General features: G+C 43.1%; 2 protein-coding genes across 2 annotated transcripts in view; one reads left to right on the top strand and one right to left on the bottom strand.

Annotated features, from left to right (window-relative positions):
• MAMLD1 (mastermind like domain containing 1) overlaps positions 1-18,750 on the bottom strand; it is a 660,207-nt gene that overhangs the window by 535,502 nt on the left and 105,955 nt on the right. The window lies entirely within an intron of this gene.
• The window catches only part of LOC122733967 (protein phosphatase inhibitor 2-like), a 114,831-nt gene continuing 106,347 nt past the window's right edge, over positions 10,267-18,750 (top strand). Inside the window, exon 1 of the mRNA XM_043974661.1 lies at positions 10,267-10,910. Coding sequence (XP_043830596.1) covers positions 10,267-10,910 — 644 coding nt within the window. The remainder of the gene's footprint in view (positions 10,911-18,750) is intronic.

The following is an 18,750-nucleotide window of genomic DNA, read 5'->3' as shown; positions in this document are numbered from 1 at the left end:
GGTTTGCAAAGTGCTTTCCACATGCTATTTCATTTAAGCTTCCAATGGGTGGATATTATAAGTATTATTATCCCCATTTTATAGATGAGGAAACTAAGGCTCAGAGAGGTCACATGACTTACCCAGGGTCACACAGCCAATAAGCTTCAGAAGCAGGATCTAAAACCATTTCTCGACTCCAAATCCAACATTCCCACCATTATAAGACACTGCAGTTTGAATACTACAGGTCTTTACGTTGCTGGAAACACCAAATCCACACATCACCTACATGGGCCCTCAGCACCCAACCATGTCCCACTGGATGATGTCATGATCTCCAACATCCATTTGATACAGCTACTCTACCAAAACTCCAGAGAAAGCCATCCAAGTGGACGCTGTTGGATCACAAATCTGAATTCCAGCCCAGAGAGCTCAGTGCTTCCAGAGATATCTCCAAGATCCTTCAGCTCATCCCTTCCCTACATTATACCTCACCCAACCTCACTCAAAATGGACCCACCAACCATTTTTAATCACCAGAGGGTAAGCCCAATTTGGTTGTGGTTAGGTAGGACCATTTCTGATTCCTAGGAAAGACAGAGCTGTTGGGAAAAACATGAGTGTCATTTCTGCCCGTAAGAGAGACAGTTTATCCCTAGTGATCAATCTATAAATGGCATAGGAACCAAGACTTAATATACACTCAACTTGGTTTTTTTCCTTTCTCAGACAGGAGAGATCCACAGCATGGACATTTGTCCAATAAACCCAAAATAATCCTCCACCAGGGACTCTATGCAGTGCTGGAAAGAAAAAAACAAACAATTCACATGCTACAAATTAGAATCCTGAAGTTGCACGTATAATCATAATAACATTATTATATTATATATTATACTTTTTCAATACTTCAACTCAGATGCCTCATCATGATGTGGCATTGAACCTAGGTTCTAGAAGTCTGTACCAAAGGGATATAAGATCTGACAGGTCCTATCAATATGGAAAGGCCTGGTAACAAACTATATGTTGGTTGTCTGAAGAACAGAGAGCTTCATCACTATATGGGCCACACAAGGATAAATATTTCTACAATAACAACTCTCAAAAACCTTTTACTAAGTCATAGAGAAATTGTGATCGGCAGTAATGGAAGGAATGCCTATTCCAATGAAATCACACATCACTGAAGTATGAAAGAAGTATATCATAATATTTATGATATTTAATTATCTCATATAGATACATTTTTATATACGAGCAATGAGCAAGAATATAGTAAGTACCCAATATGCACCAGGCACTGCTAGGTACTAGGGATACAAGAACATAAATGAACAAAAGATCCTTGCTTTCAAAGAGCTTACACACTACTGGAAGAAAAAGCATGCACATATATAGGATAAGGGTTAGGATCTGGGCCTGTGATTTCACCAGTACCAGGAACATCCAGATAACAAAACTCCTTCATCTCAGTACCAATATAACTATATACAGACTAGATACAAAATTGATACAAAGTCATTTGGGAGGGGGAAGGTACTTGCTTCTGGGACGAAGACTTAATGTGGAAAATGGTACTTGAGTTAAGTTTTGGAGGGAAGGCAAAGAGGATAGCCAGTGAAAAGGCCCAGAGAGGGGCCATGTCATGTGTGAGGAATAACAAAAAGGCCAGGAAATATAAGATAATAATCTAAATGATGGTTCATATTTCTAGAGCATCCAAAGGTTTACCAAGCACTTGCTGTAAGAGGGAAGAGTCTAGTGTGATATAGTGGAACCAGGACTAGGTTTGGAGGCAGAGAACCAAGGGTGGAACCCTGCTTGTGCTCTTTACTTCCTATGTCACCCTGGGCAAGTCTTTTTCCCTCTCTGGCCTTCTGTTTCCTCTTCTGTTAAAAGATGGGGTGGGAGCAGGAGGTTTCCAAAGTCTCTATTTTACAGGAGGAAATGAAAGCTCACAGAGGTAAAGGAGCTGCCCACAGTCTCACAGCCAGGACTTGGCAGAGCTGGAGTGGAACCCGCATGTTCCAATTCCAGCCTAGCATCCATTTCACTAACCCTTTCCCTAGCCCTTTCCTTGTTTCCATGGTGTGTCCTTGTCATCATGCTGGAGGATCAATAGTATGCACCCGATGTAGGGGCATCAACAGCCAGCACTATGTAGAAGCTAGAGAGAGAAAAACTATCCTAGGTAATGGTCCACAGACTTTTGAATCCATTACTCAGGACTTCTGACTAGAACCAGGTGGGACTGGTTCAGAAAAGGAACCCATAACTATATTGATCTTATCAGAGTAATCGTCGTAAGCCTTAGTGTAAGAAAATTCAATAAATGAAATCCACATTTGCAAATCATAAAGAACAGGGAGTGATTTCATTTTAAAAAAGGATTTTTTGGCTCTTAAAGAATTGACTTCAGATTTACTTTAAGCAATAGGTACAGTAGAAAGAATTCTGTATAGAATTCAGGAGGTCTGGATCATAGGATGAGAAACTTGAATTTGGAAGAGTCCTTATGGACCATCTAGTCCACCATCCTCATGTCAAAGATGAGAAACCAGAGGCTTAGAGAAGTTCAATGACTTGCCCAAGGTCAGGTAAGTAGTAAATCATTAGAGAACCTCAGTAAAATTAGTATAGAGCAAGAGTGCTTAAGATGGGGTCCATGAACTCGGTTTTTAATATAATTGGTTTCCTTTGTAATTCTATGTATTTTGTTTTATGCATTTAAAACATGATTCTAAGAGGATCAAATGCTTAGCCAGAATGCCAAAGAGGTCCATGACAGAAAAAAGATTCAAAATCCCTTGTATTGAGGGAGATAAGAAGAGGGCCAAGAACAGACATGGTTAGTGAGCACAACCTAGATAAAGATCCAACAAAAGAGATAAAGGAGGAGTGGTCATGCAGGTAAGAGAACCTAGAGAGAGAGAGTATTATGAAAACCTAAAGGCAAGGAAGTATCCAAAAGAAAGCGATCAACAAACTGTGATAGACTTAACTCTTCTCAGCAATACAATGATCCAAGATAATCCCAAAAGACTCATGGTGGAAAATGCTCTCCACATTCAGAAAAAGAACTATGGAGTCTGAATGTAGACTGAAGTATATTTTTCTCACTTTTGTTGTAGCTTTTTGGTTATTGTTATTATTTACTCTTTCTTGTGTTTTTTTCCTTCTTCTACTGATTCTTCTCTTACAACATGACTAATGGGGAAATGTGTTTAACATGATTGTAATATATAACCTATATCAAAATTATTTGCTGGCCTGGAAGGGGGAAGAAGGGGGGGAGAAAAATTTGAAATTCAAAAAATATCTTTACACGTAAATGGGGGAAAAATTTAAATTAAATTAAATTAATTTTTTTTAAAGAAAGCAATCAACAGTTTCAAAGGCTACAGAAAGGTTAAGAAGGAAGATTGAGAAATAGTCATTAGATTCAGTCATTAAGAGATCATTGTGGGGCAGCTAGGTGGCACAGTGGATAAAGCACCAGCCCTGGATTCAGGAGGACTTGAGTTCAAATCTGGCCTCAGACACTTAACATTTAATAGCTGTGTGACTCTGGGCAAGTCACTTAGCCCCAATTGCCTCACCAAAAAAAAAAAAGGCAAGATGAGCAGACATAGAAAGGTGAGGACCATAGAAAGTTTCTTTAGTGACAAGAAAGATCAAGGTGCACCCTCAGAGGAAGATGTCAACATCAGGGCCACTATAGCTAAAGCTTCCAAGAAAAATATTAATTGGTCTCAGGCCATAGAAACACTCAAAAAGACTTTGAAGATAAAGTTAGAGAGGTAGAGGAAAAAATGGAAAGAGAAATGAGGGTGATGCAGGAAAGACATGAGAAAAAAGTCAACAGCTTGAAAAGCCAAATTGGCCAAATGGAAAAGGAGGTACAAAAGCTCTCTGATGAAAATAACTGCCTAAGAATTAGGATTGAACAAATGGAAGCTAGTGACTTTATGAGAAACCAAGACACAATAAAGCAAATCCAAATGAATAAAAAATATAGGGCAATGTGAAATATCTTCTTGAAAAAACTGCTGACCTGGAAAATAGGTCCAGGAGAAATAATTTGAAAATGATTGGTCTACCTGAAAACCAGGATCAAGAAAAGAGCTTAGACATCATCTTCCAAGAAATTGTCAGGGAAAATTGCCCTGATATTCTAGAAGCAGAAGGTAAAATAGAAATTAAAAGAATCCACAGATCACCTTCTGAAAGAGATCCCAAAAGGAAAACTCCTAGGAATATTATAGCCAAATTCCAGAGCTCTCAGGTCAAGGAGAAAATACTGCAAGCTGCCAAAATGAAAGAATTCAAGTACTGTGGAGCCCCAGTCAGGAGCACAAGATCTAGCAGCTTCTACTTTAAAGGACCAGAGGGCTTGGAATATGATATTCCAGAGGGTAATGGAATTGGGGTTACAACCAAGGATCACATATCCAGCAAAACTGATCATAATCTTTCAGAGGAAAAAACGGGACTTCAATGAAAAAGAAGACTTTCAGGTATTCATGATGACAAGACCTGAACTGAATGGAAAATTTGATTTTCAAATACAAGACACTAGAGAACCATAAAAAATTGGAGTTGGAGGACATACCTAGGGTCATGCAGTGAGTGACTGTCTTGTGTCTGGGACCAGGTTTTGGCAGGGATCCCCCTGGGTCCAGGGTGGATGCTTTGTCCACTGTGTCACTTAGCTGCCCCATGATGACATCTTTAGGGTAAAATTGAGGGGTGAGGGGAATGTACTGGGGGAGGGGAAGGCCAGAGGTAGCATGGGGTGAAAGTCCACATGAAAAAAACAGGAAAGGGCTTCTGGAGTGGGGGAAGAGATGGGGGAGGAGCAGGGCAGTAAATTAATTTTACACTCATCAGAATAGGCTCAAAGACCTTAAACTCATCAGTTTCCTCAAGGCGGGATTAAAACACACACCCAATTGGATAGAGTAATCTATTCAATCTGGGCAGTAAATGAGCCTAACACTCATCAGAATTCAATCAAAGACCTCAATCTCATCAGAATTGGCTCAAGGAGGGAATAACATACATAAACAATTGGGAAGAGTAATCTATCTAACCCTGCAGGAAAATAGGAGGGGAAGGGGATAAAGAGAGAGGGGCAAAAGAAGGGAAGGCATATTGGGGGAGGAGACAGACAGAAGAAAATACCTTCTGAAGAGGGATAGGGGGAAAGAAGATAGATAATAGAGTAAATATCATGGGAAAGAGAATAGGATGGAGGGAAACAGTTAACGATAGGAATCATGAAAAAGAGAAGAGGGAGGGGGGGAATGTACCAAAAATATTTATAGCATCTCTTTGTGGTGGCTAAGAACTGGGAATCAAGGGAATGTCCATCAACTGAGGAATGACTGAAGAAGCTGTGGTATATGATTGTGGTGGAATGGTCTTGTGCTATGGGAAATGACAAACAGCATAATCCCAGAAAAACCTGGAAAGACTCATGAACTGATGTATAGTGAAGTGAGCAGACCTGGGAGTACATTGTACATGGTGACAGCAGTATTGTTCAATGAGCAATTGTGAATGACTTAACTACTCTCAGCAATATAATGATCCAAGACAATCCCAAGGGACTAATGATGAAGCTTACTATCCACCCCCATGAAAGAACTGATAAAAAGAGCACTTGTGGATTGTACATATATAACCTGGTCAATGTTTTGTGGAGGGGGGGGAAGGGAGGGAGAAAAATTTGGAACTCTAAATCTTATGAAAATCAATGTTGACAGGTTCCCTTACATGTAACTGGAAAAATAAAATAAATGTTTGTTGCACTAAAAAAAGAGATCATTGGTGACTTTGGAGAGAATAATTACAGGTGAATGCCAGCCAGACTGCAGAGGGTTTAGAATCAAATGAGAGGAGAGAAAATGGAAGTATTGATCGTAGATAGCTTTCTCAAGATGTTTAGCCACAAAAAGGTGGAGAGATGTGGGTGGAGAGTTAGTGGAGATGGTCTGATTGAGTCAGAGTTTTTTAATGCTGACCTTGACACAGGCATATTTAAATGCAGCAGGGAAGTAGCCAATAGATAGGGAGAGGTTAGACTGGAGAGAGAAAAGGTACTTTACCATCTGCCTTTCTAAGGACATCCTAAGGACCACTTGGCCTTTCCATTGGACTTGCAGTTGAAATTTCCCATATGTCTTGTCTCCCTCCATTAGAATGTGAGCTCCTTGAGAAGAAGAACTGTCCTGTTTTTCTATTTATAGACCCAGTGCTTAGCCCATAGTAAACACTTGATAAATGCTTTCTCATTCATCCCATTGCACCTGCCGCCTCTGGGTTCTAGGTCTGTTTCTGACACTGACTTGTTTGCTTTTGCTCAAGTTATTTAACCTTCTGGGCCTCAATTTCCTCTGCTGGAAAATGAAGGAATAAGAGCAGGTGATCTTTAAAGTCCCTTCCAGCTCCAAAACACTATGAACTAAAGTAAACAAGCTTAGAGAGTCAGTGATAGAAATGCAGATCTGAGCTTGACTGGATCTCTTAGCAGAAAGGCAAAAATCTCAAGCAGTGAGCTCCCCTAGTGCACTAAAAATATGATTTAATGTCTACACGGTTTGTATTGAAAGACGGCTGCTAAAATAGACCAACATACGGCCATTATTTCTTAATGATGAAACCATTTCTAGTGAAAGCTGTAGACTCCAGACTACTGGGGAAAATGGACTAAGTTCCTGGGCTGAAGAGTTTATAACAGACTGGAAACGAAGAGCCCTCTGACCAGTCGTTGCCCCTGCTGGGGTTTCAGAGTGCACTGGGAACGTTTGTGGTATGCCGCCCTTCATCTTCTGACCTCCCAAACATCCTTTCCTATCCCAGTACAACTAAAACTCATCAGAAAATGTTAAAAAAAAAAACAGAGATGGATACCTTGGAGCAATAAGAAGTAAATCTAAAGGCAGTATGAACTTGTAAAAAGAGCTACATGAAGGGGCAGCTAGGTGGCGCAATGGATAAAGCATTGGCCCTGGATTCAGGAGGACCTGTGTTCAAATGCAACCTCAGACACTTGACACTTACTAGCTGTGTGACCCTGGGCAAGTCACTTAAGCCCCATTGCCCTGCCCCCCCCCAGAAAAAAAGAGGTACATGATTATAGACAGAACCAATAGGGCTCCTAGGGGTATCTAGTCCAACCACCTCACTTGACAAATGAGGAAATTGAGGTCCAACACTCTTTCCAATGTATCACACTGCCTCTGAAGGCAGGTGGCTAATTTATGGCTTAAAACAAAGGTCAGTAAACTTTCTCTCCAGGGCCAAATTTAATGGCGGTGGTCTGGTTTTGTACAGCTTGAGAGCTAAGAATGGTTTTTACATGTTTAGATACACTAAAACTGTATTGTAAAAAAATATTTAAAAAAACATTCTTAGCAGGGAGCAGTACAAAAATGGGGGAGGGACCTTTGTATAGTCTAGAAAACCTTGGGTTAAAAGACTAGCTTACCAAAAAAGGCATACAAAGTTGAATTCTCTAATCAATGGTTTGAAACACTTTTATTAAATTTGGACTTTCTACAAATGTAACTTTTATGCCAATGGCACCTGCTGTCTAAAAAGACTTGCATTACATTTCAGGGATATCGAACTTCTAGGAACTTCAACCCCACCCCCAGAAAATGTGGAAAAATCCTCTCACTGAGCAGTGCCAAAGGCTGACTAATTCCCTATAGACAATACAATCGGCCAAAAGGTACCCAAAGGAAATGTTACTGAAAGAAGAGAAAACCATAGTACTTCAATTCAATTCAGCTAGCATTTATTTTTTTCAATTTTCATTTATTTATTTGTTTGTTCACTTGTTTGTTTATTATGCTGATCTTAAATACAAAAAGGCAAAATCCCCATTTCCATATATACCGCACAACATAAAGAGAGGATTCAATATATTCAGCTAGCATTTATTTCTATAATTAAAATTCCTACAGTACCCCAACAAGTACTTCTTTGCACAAGTGGGGACAGGCCTCAGCAAGGGAACCAGGAAACTAAAGGCACTGACAATTCCAGGACGGAGGCGCTATGCTGGGGGCCAAGTCATACAAAAGAGATCAATTCCAGAGAAAAACAAAAAAATATTTTTAATTATTCAAAATACACTTGCATTGATATATATGGATGTGTGATCTCAAAGGTGTGGGCACTCCCTCCATGGGTGCAGAATGCAACATATACATGTGTTTTTATCCATGTCCTTCCAAACAGCTTCCATTGAAGACCCATCCAATGTGCTGGCCTCATGGGTATGAGTGTGGTACTCAAGGTTAATGACTGATAAGTGCCTGGACCACCTCCTTTTCTGGTCATTCATGTCTTGGATAGTATCTTTTACACAACTGGCAGGATTGCACTGATGGCACAAAACATTTGCAATTTATATTATAAAAATGGAAAACAATGCCATTCTTCTAGCTGATTTTTTTTTGCTTTAGAATACAGTTATGTTTCATAGAAAATGTTATGTTAACATTTAATGAGTTTTATTGTTATTTTTAAATGAATTGATAAGAGAATGTTTTTTAAATCTGTCGGTTTTCATTTTTCATGCAGTGAATCAGAGTATCCCAAAAGTTTTGGGGACAACCTGTAAGGATAGATAGAATCCATATAAACAAAGACTCTTTGAGGTTCTCAGTTATTTTTAAGATTGTAAAAAGGGTCTTGAGACCAAAAGTTTGAGAATGGCTAGGCTATATGGTCTCTAAGATGTCTTCTGGATCTAAATCAATTAATCTAATATCACATGACCTCTTTCTACATGAGGTGAGAAGGATCTGCATATGTAGCTGTAAGGAAGTAGGAAAGCAGGGTCCAGTAGAAGCTTCTGGACTGCTCTACCTGCTCATATTGCATTATGATTAAATTAATTCCCTGACTTGCAGATAACACCAAGGATAAAAATCCCATCCTTTTAACTTCTTGCTACCTCCCCAAGCTACTAGGATCCCAGAGATTTTTATAAAGAATCAATATTTCAAGAAAGAATGCCCAGTGTTAAGCACCAAATGTTGAACACATATAACTCAAGGTAAAGGGGCAGCATGGAAGCAGAAGATGAGAGGGTGGGCCTTAAGTAAGAAACCCTAGGATCATAGTCCTACTTCCAGAAGATGGTCATTGACTGTATTGTGTGACCCTAGGCCAATCAATTTACCTCTCCGTGTCCCAAAGCAATTATTGAAGTTATAGGTGGGTTGTTGACGTACATTGGGAGGAGAAGCGTCTACGCTAGGAGTTCCCTTCACCAACGTTGGGACCAAAATGAAACTAAAGTGAAAGGTAAATAAGGTAAGGGATTAAACCACAGAGCAGAGGATGGTCAGAAAGGTTGTATTTTAAGCATGGTTTTATTACAATGCTGAGGATGCTCTATGTACTCAGTTACTTGGAAAAGTGATTTTCTGCCCTCTTTGAGACCTTTCTCTTTGGGATTTCTCATTTCCAAACAAAACAGATAAAAACAGCTAGCATTTATCTTGCACTTTAGGGGGGTACAAAGGGCTTTAGATATATTATTTGATTGCAGAAACAACCCTTGGTATTTCTCCCTGTTTAAAAGGTGATGAAAACGGGCCACAGGTGTAGAGTTAGCCATGGTTACAAAGCTAGTTAGTCAATGTCATAGGTATGATTCAAATCTCAAATAAAACACGGGCCCAGGTTATATCAAGAGACAGCTGCTTCTGGGCAGAGCCTCCCAGCCGCCTTATTTATTGCCCATAAAAGGGTACTTGCCATAGCTTGGTAGCTCTGGCCTTATTCGGCCCTGCCATCAGCCACCTAAGTCACAAAGGGAGGCCGATGATGGTGATGCAGCTACCCATGAGCCAGTGCGCGCTCATTATGTCGTCACTGCTCCGCCAATATCTAACTTCCTGAGGGCGTTGGCCGGGCAGCACTCAAGATTTTCCACAAGTCCTGTGGCAGGGCGTCAGTCAGCTGCCCCGCAGAGAAAGTCTGGCTTACCACTTTGAGCCCTCAGGCCTGCTCTGGAAAACTCCCTTTTAAGAACTGTGGTATAAACCGGGACCAGATACCCCGAGGCCAGAGTAGCCAGTCTCGAGCCAGACACTCTGCCGCCACCAACAGCCATCACTGTCGCTGTCGCCTCCATCTTCACAAGCCGTGTCACCACTAAGTAGCTCTAAGGCCCCTTGCCTCCAACAGCTACCATCCACCCCTCTCGGTTTATCATCTACCGTCCATCCAGCCTGACTGTGGACCAGCACACCAATGGCAGCCTCAACCACCTCCCACAGACCTATCAAGGGCATCTTGAAGAAGAAGGGCAGCGCTGACAGCGCCGTCTTGTCAGCTGCCGAGCTCGCGGGGTCTCCCGGTCCAAGTAGTGGAGTACGCGCCGGTGCTGGTAGTGGCGAAGAGCTCAGCAAGAAATCCCAGAAGTGGGACGAAATGAGCATCCTGGCCACTTACCGCCCGGCGAATAAAGACTCTGGGTTCATGAACATCAATGATCCCAACGTGCCCTACCACTCCACAATGGGAGACGCCGAAGACGAATCCATCAGCGACTCGGAGATCCCGCAGACCAAGGCCCCCGAGTTCTTGGCGCAGAGGTTGGCAGTCGCCCAGGGGAGGGAACCCAAGTTCCTGGTGCGCTGGGGTGAGAGCAGTGAAGACGAAGAAGATCTCAGGAGGCAGTTCGAGTTAAAGAGGAAGCTCCATTACAGCGAGGGCCTGAACATCAAGCTTGCCCGGCAGCTCATCTCCCAGGAGCTCCTCGGGGACATGGAAGACGGAGCCCCTCAAGACCAGGAGATGCAAGAGGAGGCCTTTGAGATGGAAAGCTCAGGCACGAGCTCGTCACCTGGTAAAGTGTCCACCATGGACAACGAAGACTATGACATCAGTAAGCAGTAATGGCTTTGTCCCCTCGGAAAAACCAGTTACCATAATACACGGTTGGCATGTTCTCTGCACTGGCTTGTTTTGCCTTCTTTGTACTCTAGGACCCTCTAATACGTGGTAGAGAGCACCTAGTTCAGGGGGCCCCGCCTCCACAGGATACTAGATCGGGGGAGAGAGGATTTTTTTGTGTTTGCCCAAACTTGGGGGGACTCTTAGAGAATCAACTGAGGAGGGGCTGGGGTGAAGAGGGGGAAGAGCCCCGAGAAAGCCCAGTAAGGGGGGAGAGACTTGCCCAAACTTAAACAAAAGATCCTACCTAGAAGTCATTGTGGTCCTGAGATAACATCCCGCCCAAGCCCTTTGAAATCCAATGATCCATCTCCCCCTCAAGCATTTTGACAATGCTGTGGTCAAACCTCTCTCCCTTCTCCCCAGTAAATAGGGAGAGTTCATTTGGGAAGGGATGGGGCGGGGAGAACCTAAGAAGTCCAGAAAGAAAGAGATTTTCCCAAACTCACAGAGAATTCCCCCCCTAGATGTCATCTTGATATCCGGCGACCCCCCCCATCCCCACCCAGGCTGAAATCATCATACCCCTCCAAGGCTGTTGAAGATAATCTGGCCCAATCCTCCCCCCCCCCAACAAAGAGAAGCTCTAAAAGAATCAACTAGTTAAAACCCTCTTTGAACATGGGGAGGGGTGGGGAGGAGGGAGAGAGACTTGTTCAAACCTTGGTAACAGCATTTCATCTTGGTAATGTTCTTCCCAGAAATTCTTTGAAATCATCTGGTCCAGCTCCCTTCTAAGCCTTCCCCCAGGCCAAACAAAGTGGGGCCCAACAGAGAATCAACTAGTTAAACAACTGAATTCAACCCTTGGTGGCCGGGAGGAACCTGAGTGCCTAGAGATCATTTTGGTAATCCCCCCAAAAAACTTTTAAATGATCTGGTTCAACTACCCTTCCCCAAGGCTCTAGAAGATAATCTTATTCAATCCAACCCCCACCCCACCCCACACTAGCACAAACTGGGGAATCAACTAGTTCAAACAATCCAGACTGGAAGGAATTGGGGGACAGGGAGTGAAGGGATAAAACCTGTAAGGGAAGCCCAGAAAGATGAAAGAGACCTCCCCAAATTCATACAGAAGTCCTTACCTAGAGGTCATCTTGGGATACCCTCCCAAGACATTTAAATCATCTGGTCCAATAACCCCTTCTAGCCTTTTGAAGATAATATGTTCCAACCCCCATTCCCAGAAATCCAAAACCCCACTCCAGAAAATAAAGTAGTTGAAATCACCCCCACACACACATACACACACACATACATACACCCAGCCCTTTAAAATCATCTAGTCCACCTCCCCCCACAAGCCTTTGGGATATGCTCCATCCTGATCCCCTACTGAAGCCTAGGCAAACTGGGACTCTTACAAAATCAATTAGTGCAAATCCTCATGGGGGAAAGAAAGAGGGACATTTGAAGAGAAGCCCAGAAATATAGAGGAACGTGGTCAAACTTATAAAGAAGATCTACCTAGAGGTCATCTTGGTACAAGTCCCCCCCCAACTTTTAAATCATCTCGTCCAACTCTCTCCACAGGTTTTTTGAAGATAATCTGTTCCAATACCCCTCCAAAATCCAAACAAAAAGAGGTTCTAAGAATCATCTAGTTCAAACACTCTTGGGGGAGAGGGGAAAGCCCCTTAGGAGATCCAGAAAGGGGGAAAGAGGTTTGCCGAAACAGAAGCCCCTACTTAGAGGTCATCTTGGTACAACCTTCCCCCCCCCCCCCCCCCCCCCCCGCCAGATTTTTAAAAAATAATCTGGTCCTATCTCCCCATCTCCAGAAGCACAAATAAATGGGGGTTCTTAGAGAATCAACCAATTCAAATTGGGGGTGGGGCGGGGAGGAGAGAAGAACCTGAGGAGGCCCCAAAAGGAGGAGAGACTTGTCTAAACTCACCAAAAAACTATATCTAGACATTATCTTGGTACGGACTCCCCCCCCCCAATCCCTTTGATTTGGTCCAATTCCCACTACAAGGGGGAAGCTAGGTGGTGCAGTGGATAAAGCACCAGCCCTGCATTTAGGAGGACTTGATTTCAAATCCCGCCTCAGACACTTGACACTTACTAGCTGTGTGACCCTGGGCAAGTCACTTTACCCTCATTGTCCCACAAAAAAACCCGCCTTTTGAAGACAATTTGGTTCATTCCCTGTCCCCAAAAGTGAAGCTCTTGTAGAATCAACAATTTGAAATGTCCTCCACGGGGGTGGGGGAGGGAGAAGAGGAGGAAGAAGACAATGAGTAAGGCCAGAAATGGGAAGAGACTAGCATAAACTCAAACTACCTAGAGGTCATTGTAGTTGTCTTGGTAACTTATACCCTCCCAGATCCTTTGAAATCATCTGGTCCAACTCCCTCCTCAAGCCTTTGGAAGATAATTTAGTCCAAACTCCCCTCCCCAAAAGCCCAAACAACAGGGGGCTCTTTCTGTCTTGGGGAGGGGGAGGGAAGAGAGGGAGAGAGAAAAATTTGAAACTAAAAATCTTATGAAAACAAATGTTGAAAACTATCTTCACATGTAACTGGAAAATAATAAAATACTTGTATTATTAAAAAAAAAAAGAAAAAGAAAACTAGTTCGAAGGGAGGTGGGGTTGGAGAACCTGAAGAGATACAGAATGGGTAGAGGCTTGTCCAGGTCACAGAAACCCCTACCTACAGATCATCTTGGTACAATCCCCTCCCAGAATGCCTTTGAAATAATCTGGTCCAATTCTCCCCACCCCCCCCCCACACACACACACCCCTAAGGCTTTTGGAGAAAGTGCAAACAAAAGAGAGTTCTTAGAGAATCCACCAGTTCAAACTCTGGAGGAGGTTGGGTAAGAAGCTGAAGAAGCCCCTAAAAGTGGGGGGAGACTTGCCCAAACTCACAAAACAACCCTATCTAGAAATCATCTTGGTACCAAAAACCCAGAAGCCCTTTGAGATCATCTGGTCCCATTCCCCCCAACAAGCCTTTTAAAGAGAATCTGGTCCATCTTCCCCTTCCCCTCCCCCCACCAAAAATGTCAAAGAGAAGCTCTTAGAAAATAAACTATGTTAAATGTCTTTCAGGGGAGGGGGGCACTGAATAAGGCCAGAAATCAGGGAGAGACCAATACAAACTCAAACAGAAGCCTCTACCTAGAGGTCATTGTGGTTGTCTTGGTAACATATTCTCCTTCCCCCCTCCAGCCCTTTGAAATCATCTGGTCCAAATCCCCCCCACAAACCCTTTGAAGATAATCTAGTCCAAACTCCCCTCTCCCAGAAGCCCAAACAATAGGGGGGCTCTTAGAAAATCAACTAGTTCAAAGGAGAGGGGTTGGAGAACCTCAGGAGGCCCAGAAAGGGGGGAAAGACTTGTCCCAACTGACACAGAAGCCCTTACCTAGAGATCATCTTGGTACAACCCCCCCCCAAGCGCTTTGAAATCATCTGATCCAATTCCCCCCAAAAAACTTATGAAGATCACGTGTTATACCCACCCCCAAGAACAAATTGGGGGGGGCTCTTAAAAAATCAACTTGTTCATACCCTCCTCGCTGAAGGGGGGGGGGGGAGACTAAGAATCTGAGAGGGATGCCCAGAAAGGAGAGACTTGACAAAATTCACCAAAAAAAATCTCCCACCTACAGGTCATGTGGTAACCCCCCCAATCCCTTTTCAATCATCTCCTCTAACATGTCCCCCCATCCCCACCTTTTGAAGATGACATGTTCCATCCTTCCCCCAAACAGAAGCTGAGGCCAAAAAAGGCTCAACTACTTCAAACCCTCATTTGCAGGGTGGAAGAAAGCCTGAGGAAGCTCAGAAATCCTGGAGAGATCAGGGAGAGACTCTTCCTAAACTCACACAGAAGATTCTACCCTAGAGGTCATCTTGGTACAATCACCCCCCACCTTTGAAACCATCTGATACAACTCCCCCTCCCCAGTTTTTTGAAGATAATTTGGTCCAATACCACCCCCCACCGCCACCCCAGAAGCTAAAATAGAAGCTTTCAGAGAATCAAGTAGGTCAAATCCTCTGGGGTGGGGGGACACATTAGGACTCCCAGAAAGGGGGGGAAACTTGCCCAAACAGACATGGAAGCCCCTACATCTTGGTACAACACCCCCCCCCAGACTTTTAAATCATCTGGTCCACACTCCCCATAAACTTTGTGAAAATAATCTGGTCAAGATTTTTAAACCTGGGGGACAGCCATACTCACACAGTGGCCCCTTCCCTGACATCATTTTGGTACTACCCATCCCAGAAAACTTTTCTATCACCTGGTCCAACTCCGCCCCGCCCCCCAAGGTTTTGGAAGATAATCTGGTCCAGTTCCCTCCCAGATGCTCAAACAAAAGGGAATTCTTAGAGAATCTTAGAGAATCCACCAAGTCACCCCCTCCTCCCTGTGGTGGAGGATATGAAAGCTTGAGAAGGCTCAGAAAGGAGATTCTTGCCAAACTCACCAAAACCAAACCAAACCCACTATCTAGAGGCCATTTTAGTAACCACTCCCTCCCCAGAATCCCTGAGAAAAAATCTGGTCCAACTCTCCCCACCAAACCTTTTGAAGATAATATAGTCCTCCCCCAACAGAAGCCCAATAAAACAAAATCAACTGGTTCAGACCCTTATTTGGGGAGTGAAAGATAAACTGAGGAAGCCCCAAAATCGGGGATCACACAGAAGACTCTACCTAGAGGTCATGTACAGCCCCCCCCTCAAGAAAACTTTTCAATCATCTGGTCCAAGTCCCTCCCCAGAAACACACACACACACACACACACACACACACACACACACGCTTTATGAAAGATTTAATCTGGTCCAACCCTCATCCACAAAAGCCCAAACACAGGCTCTTAGAGAATCAACTACTTCAAATCCTCCTCATGGAGTAAGGGGGGTAAAAACCTGAGGCAGCCCCGAAATCTGGGGGAGATTTGCCCAAACTCAAACAGAAGCCCCTACGTAGTGGTCATCTTGCTACAAGCCCCCTCAAGAATTTTCAGTAATCTTGTCCAGCTCCCCAAGTCCCCCAAACCTTTTGAAGATAATCTGATCCAATCCCATCCCCCCCCACTCATTCTAGATGATGCGGTCCAAGTCTCCCCCCCACACACCCCCCAGTTGCCATGGGAAAAGGAGTTTCCAAGGGGATTGGGAGCTAGCTGGCCGGGTTTACAAAGGGAACTTTTGAGAACAACTAGTCTGAACCCCTCATTTGACAATGAAAATTCAAATGAGGGGCATTTATACAACCTCATAAAGCTGCCCTTAGAGTTCAGCTCATCCAAACCCTGCATTTCATACCAAAATTGAGGAAGGCCACAAAGGGAAATGAATTACTGCAAAACCCCCCCAGGTTAAGAAGGCACAGGAACGGGACTCCTAAACGCGGCATTTAAACTCTTAAGAGACTCCCTGCTAACTTTTTACCGGTGGTACAGTAATACAGTACTTCACTTCCAATCCCAAGTAACAACAGCAGGTCAGAAGGGAAGCTTTAAGAAGACCACTGCTTATTTGGAGAAGGGATGATCGATCACCTTGTAGGATTTTTAAGCTTCTGAAGGATTGGAGTGTGGGGAGGAATGGGTACAAATTAATAAATTTGCTACATCAAAAGTTTTTAATAAATAGTTTATATCAGGTTGTTCATAAATATTCTTGTCAGTAATATTTCTCCCCTTTTTTAATTAAAAAGGATTTTTTAAAGCTATAATGCATTTTTTCTCCTAAAGTAAAGAAATGGGGAGAATGTCTCATGGGGTGCTAATCAGAGGTACAGGTAACCTATCAGAGGCCAGGGACCTATGTTTATAGAGGGGTGTGTGTGTGTGTGTGTGTGTGTGTGTGTGTGTGTGTGTGTGTGTGTGTTGATAGGGCAGCTAGGTGTTGAAACAGATAGAGCACCTAAGTTCAAATCAGCCCCAGACACTCACTAGCTGTGTGTCGTCACTTCACCCTGTTTGCCTCGGTTTCCTCACCCATAAAATGAACCAGAGAAGGAAAGAGCAAACCACTCCAGTATCTTTGCCAAGAAAACCCCAAATAGGGTTATGAAGACTTAGAGGTGACAACTACAACAACATGTGTCTTTATGTGTGTGTCTGTACGTCTTTCTGTCTGTGTGGGATAGAAGTGAAAGAGTGTTTATCAGCTTCAGGTTTTGGTGTCTAAATTTGGCTTGAATACCCGCAAGGTCATTTATCAGAGCCCAGGGCCACTGTGTGTGTGTGTGTGTGTGTGTGTGTGTGTGTGTGTGTGTGTGTGTGTGTGAGAGAGAGAGAGAGAGAGAGAGAGAGAGAGAGAGAGAGAGAGAGAGAGAGAGTGTCCGTGTCTGTGTTTTTCTGTCTTCCTGTACTGTATGGGATAGAATGGAGTGTTTGTCAGCTTCTGTTTGTAGTGTATAAGTTTGGCTTGAATACCCATGAGTGCCTCTTGGAAGTCTCTTATCAGAACCCAGAAATTCAGGGGCAGAATTCAGCTGATTCTAGTGGGAGGTAGTTAAGAAAAATGCCCAGAGTGGAGTTAGCATGGTCTAGAAATGGCCCAGATGTGGGGCAAAGTCTGGTTCTGGCATATGTATGTATGTGTCTGTCTGTTTATCTGTCTGTACATGTAAGGCAGAACTGGAGAATGTTTACCTTCTTTATCTTTTGATATTTAAGTGGGACTAGAATGCTAATGGCTGCCTATAAGAGGTCCCTTATCAGAAATGAAGGAACATGGGGCAGAGGTCAGGTGATTCTGATGGAAAGGGAATTGAGGAAGATGGCCAGAGTGGAGGTAGCCTCCTTTGGTAATTGACAAAAAGTAATGTAGAGAGTAAAATGAGGCTTTGAAAATTCCCCTATCAGATCCCAGAGATGTATGTATTGGTACACATGTGTAAGAGTGTGTCTCAGTGGGGTGGAAGTGGGAAGTGTTTATCTAGTCCTTTTGGTGTTTGAGTGGGGCTCATATGCCCATGCATGCTTTTGTTTTTATTTTGTTTTTGGTTTTCATTAAGGTTTTAAGAAAATACCCAACTTCCATAGATATAGAAGAAGGTCTTCTATTTCAGAAACAGTTGAAAAGAAAGTTCTTGAGGCAGAAATGTTAATACCATGGGGCTCATTGGCAAAGTTATATGATCCTCTTAAAGCTAGGATTTGCAGAAGCTCCACGTTAAAAAGCTACTTTGAAAATCAGTCCTTCTTGCCCCTGTCTTCCAAAATTGGGGAGATGTAAAAACTTAATTCCCTTTGTCAACAGGGTAGCCTGGTGACATGTTTTATGTAGAATGTGCTTAAAGTTAAAATCAGTTATTAAATATGTAGTGAGAAAAGGCGCTGTTTTTAAAGGAATTTGTGGGAGTTTTAATCTTTAGGAATTATGGTGCTCCTGATTGAGTCACACAGGTACTCAAATACAGTTAGGTAATGTAAAACCCAAGTCAATGATTAATTCGGGTGAAGTGGAAATAGTAAGCTATCCTTTAATATTTTGGTGGTAAAATGATGAATGTTCAATTATCCTCAAGTCACTACAAGCCAGACTTGGTTCAGGAGACATGGTCTAGTGCTTTGTAATATATCGAAATGTGTAGTGCTGTCACTTCACAGTGAGCAATAGCTCACTGAAAATGGGAAAAACAATGATCCCCTTGAGTGGGAAAAAGTACCCTTTGGAAATCGTGTCCAATTCTTGGACTCTCCAGAGCTCCCTGCTATTTTGAAAGTAATTAATTCCCTCTTCCCTTCCCAGAATATCATTAACTCGCTGCCTGGGTAGAGGGATGGTAGAACCC

Source organism: Dromiciops gliroides, chromosome X, assembly GCF_019393635.1.
Source record: "Dromiciops gliroides isolate mDroGli1 chromosome X, mDroGli1.pri, whole genome shotgun sequence".
NCBI classification, from domain to species: Eukaryota; Metazoa; Chordata; class Mammalia; order Microbiotheria; family Microbiotheriidae; genus Dromiciops; species Dromiciops gliroides.
The sequence above is the reverse complement of the archived record's forward strand: the minus strand, read 5'-3'. Positions and strand labels throughout refer to the sequence as shown.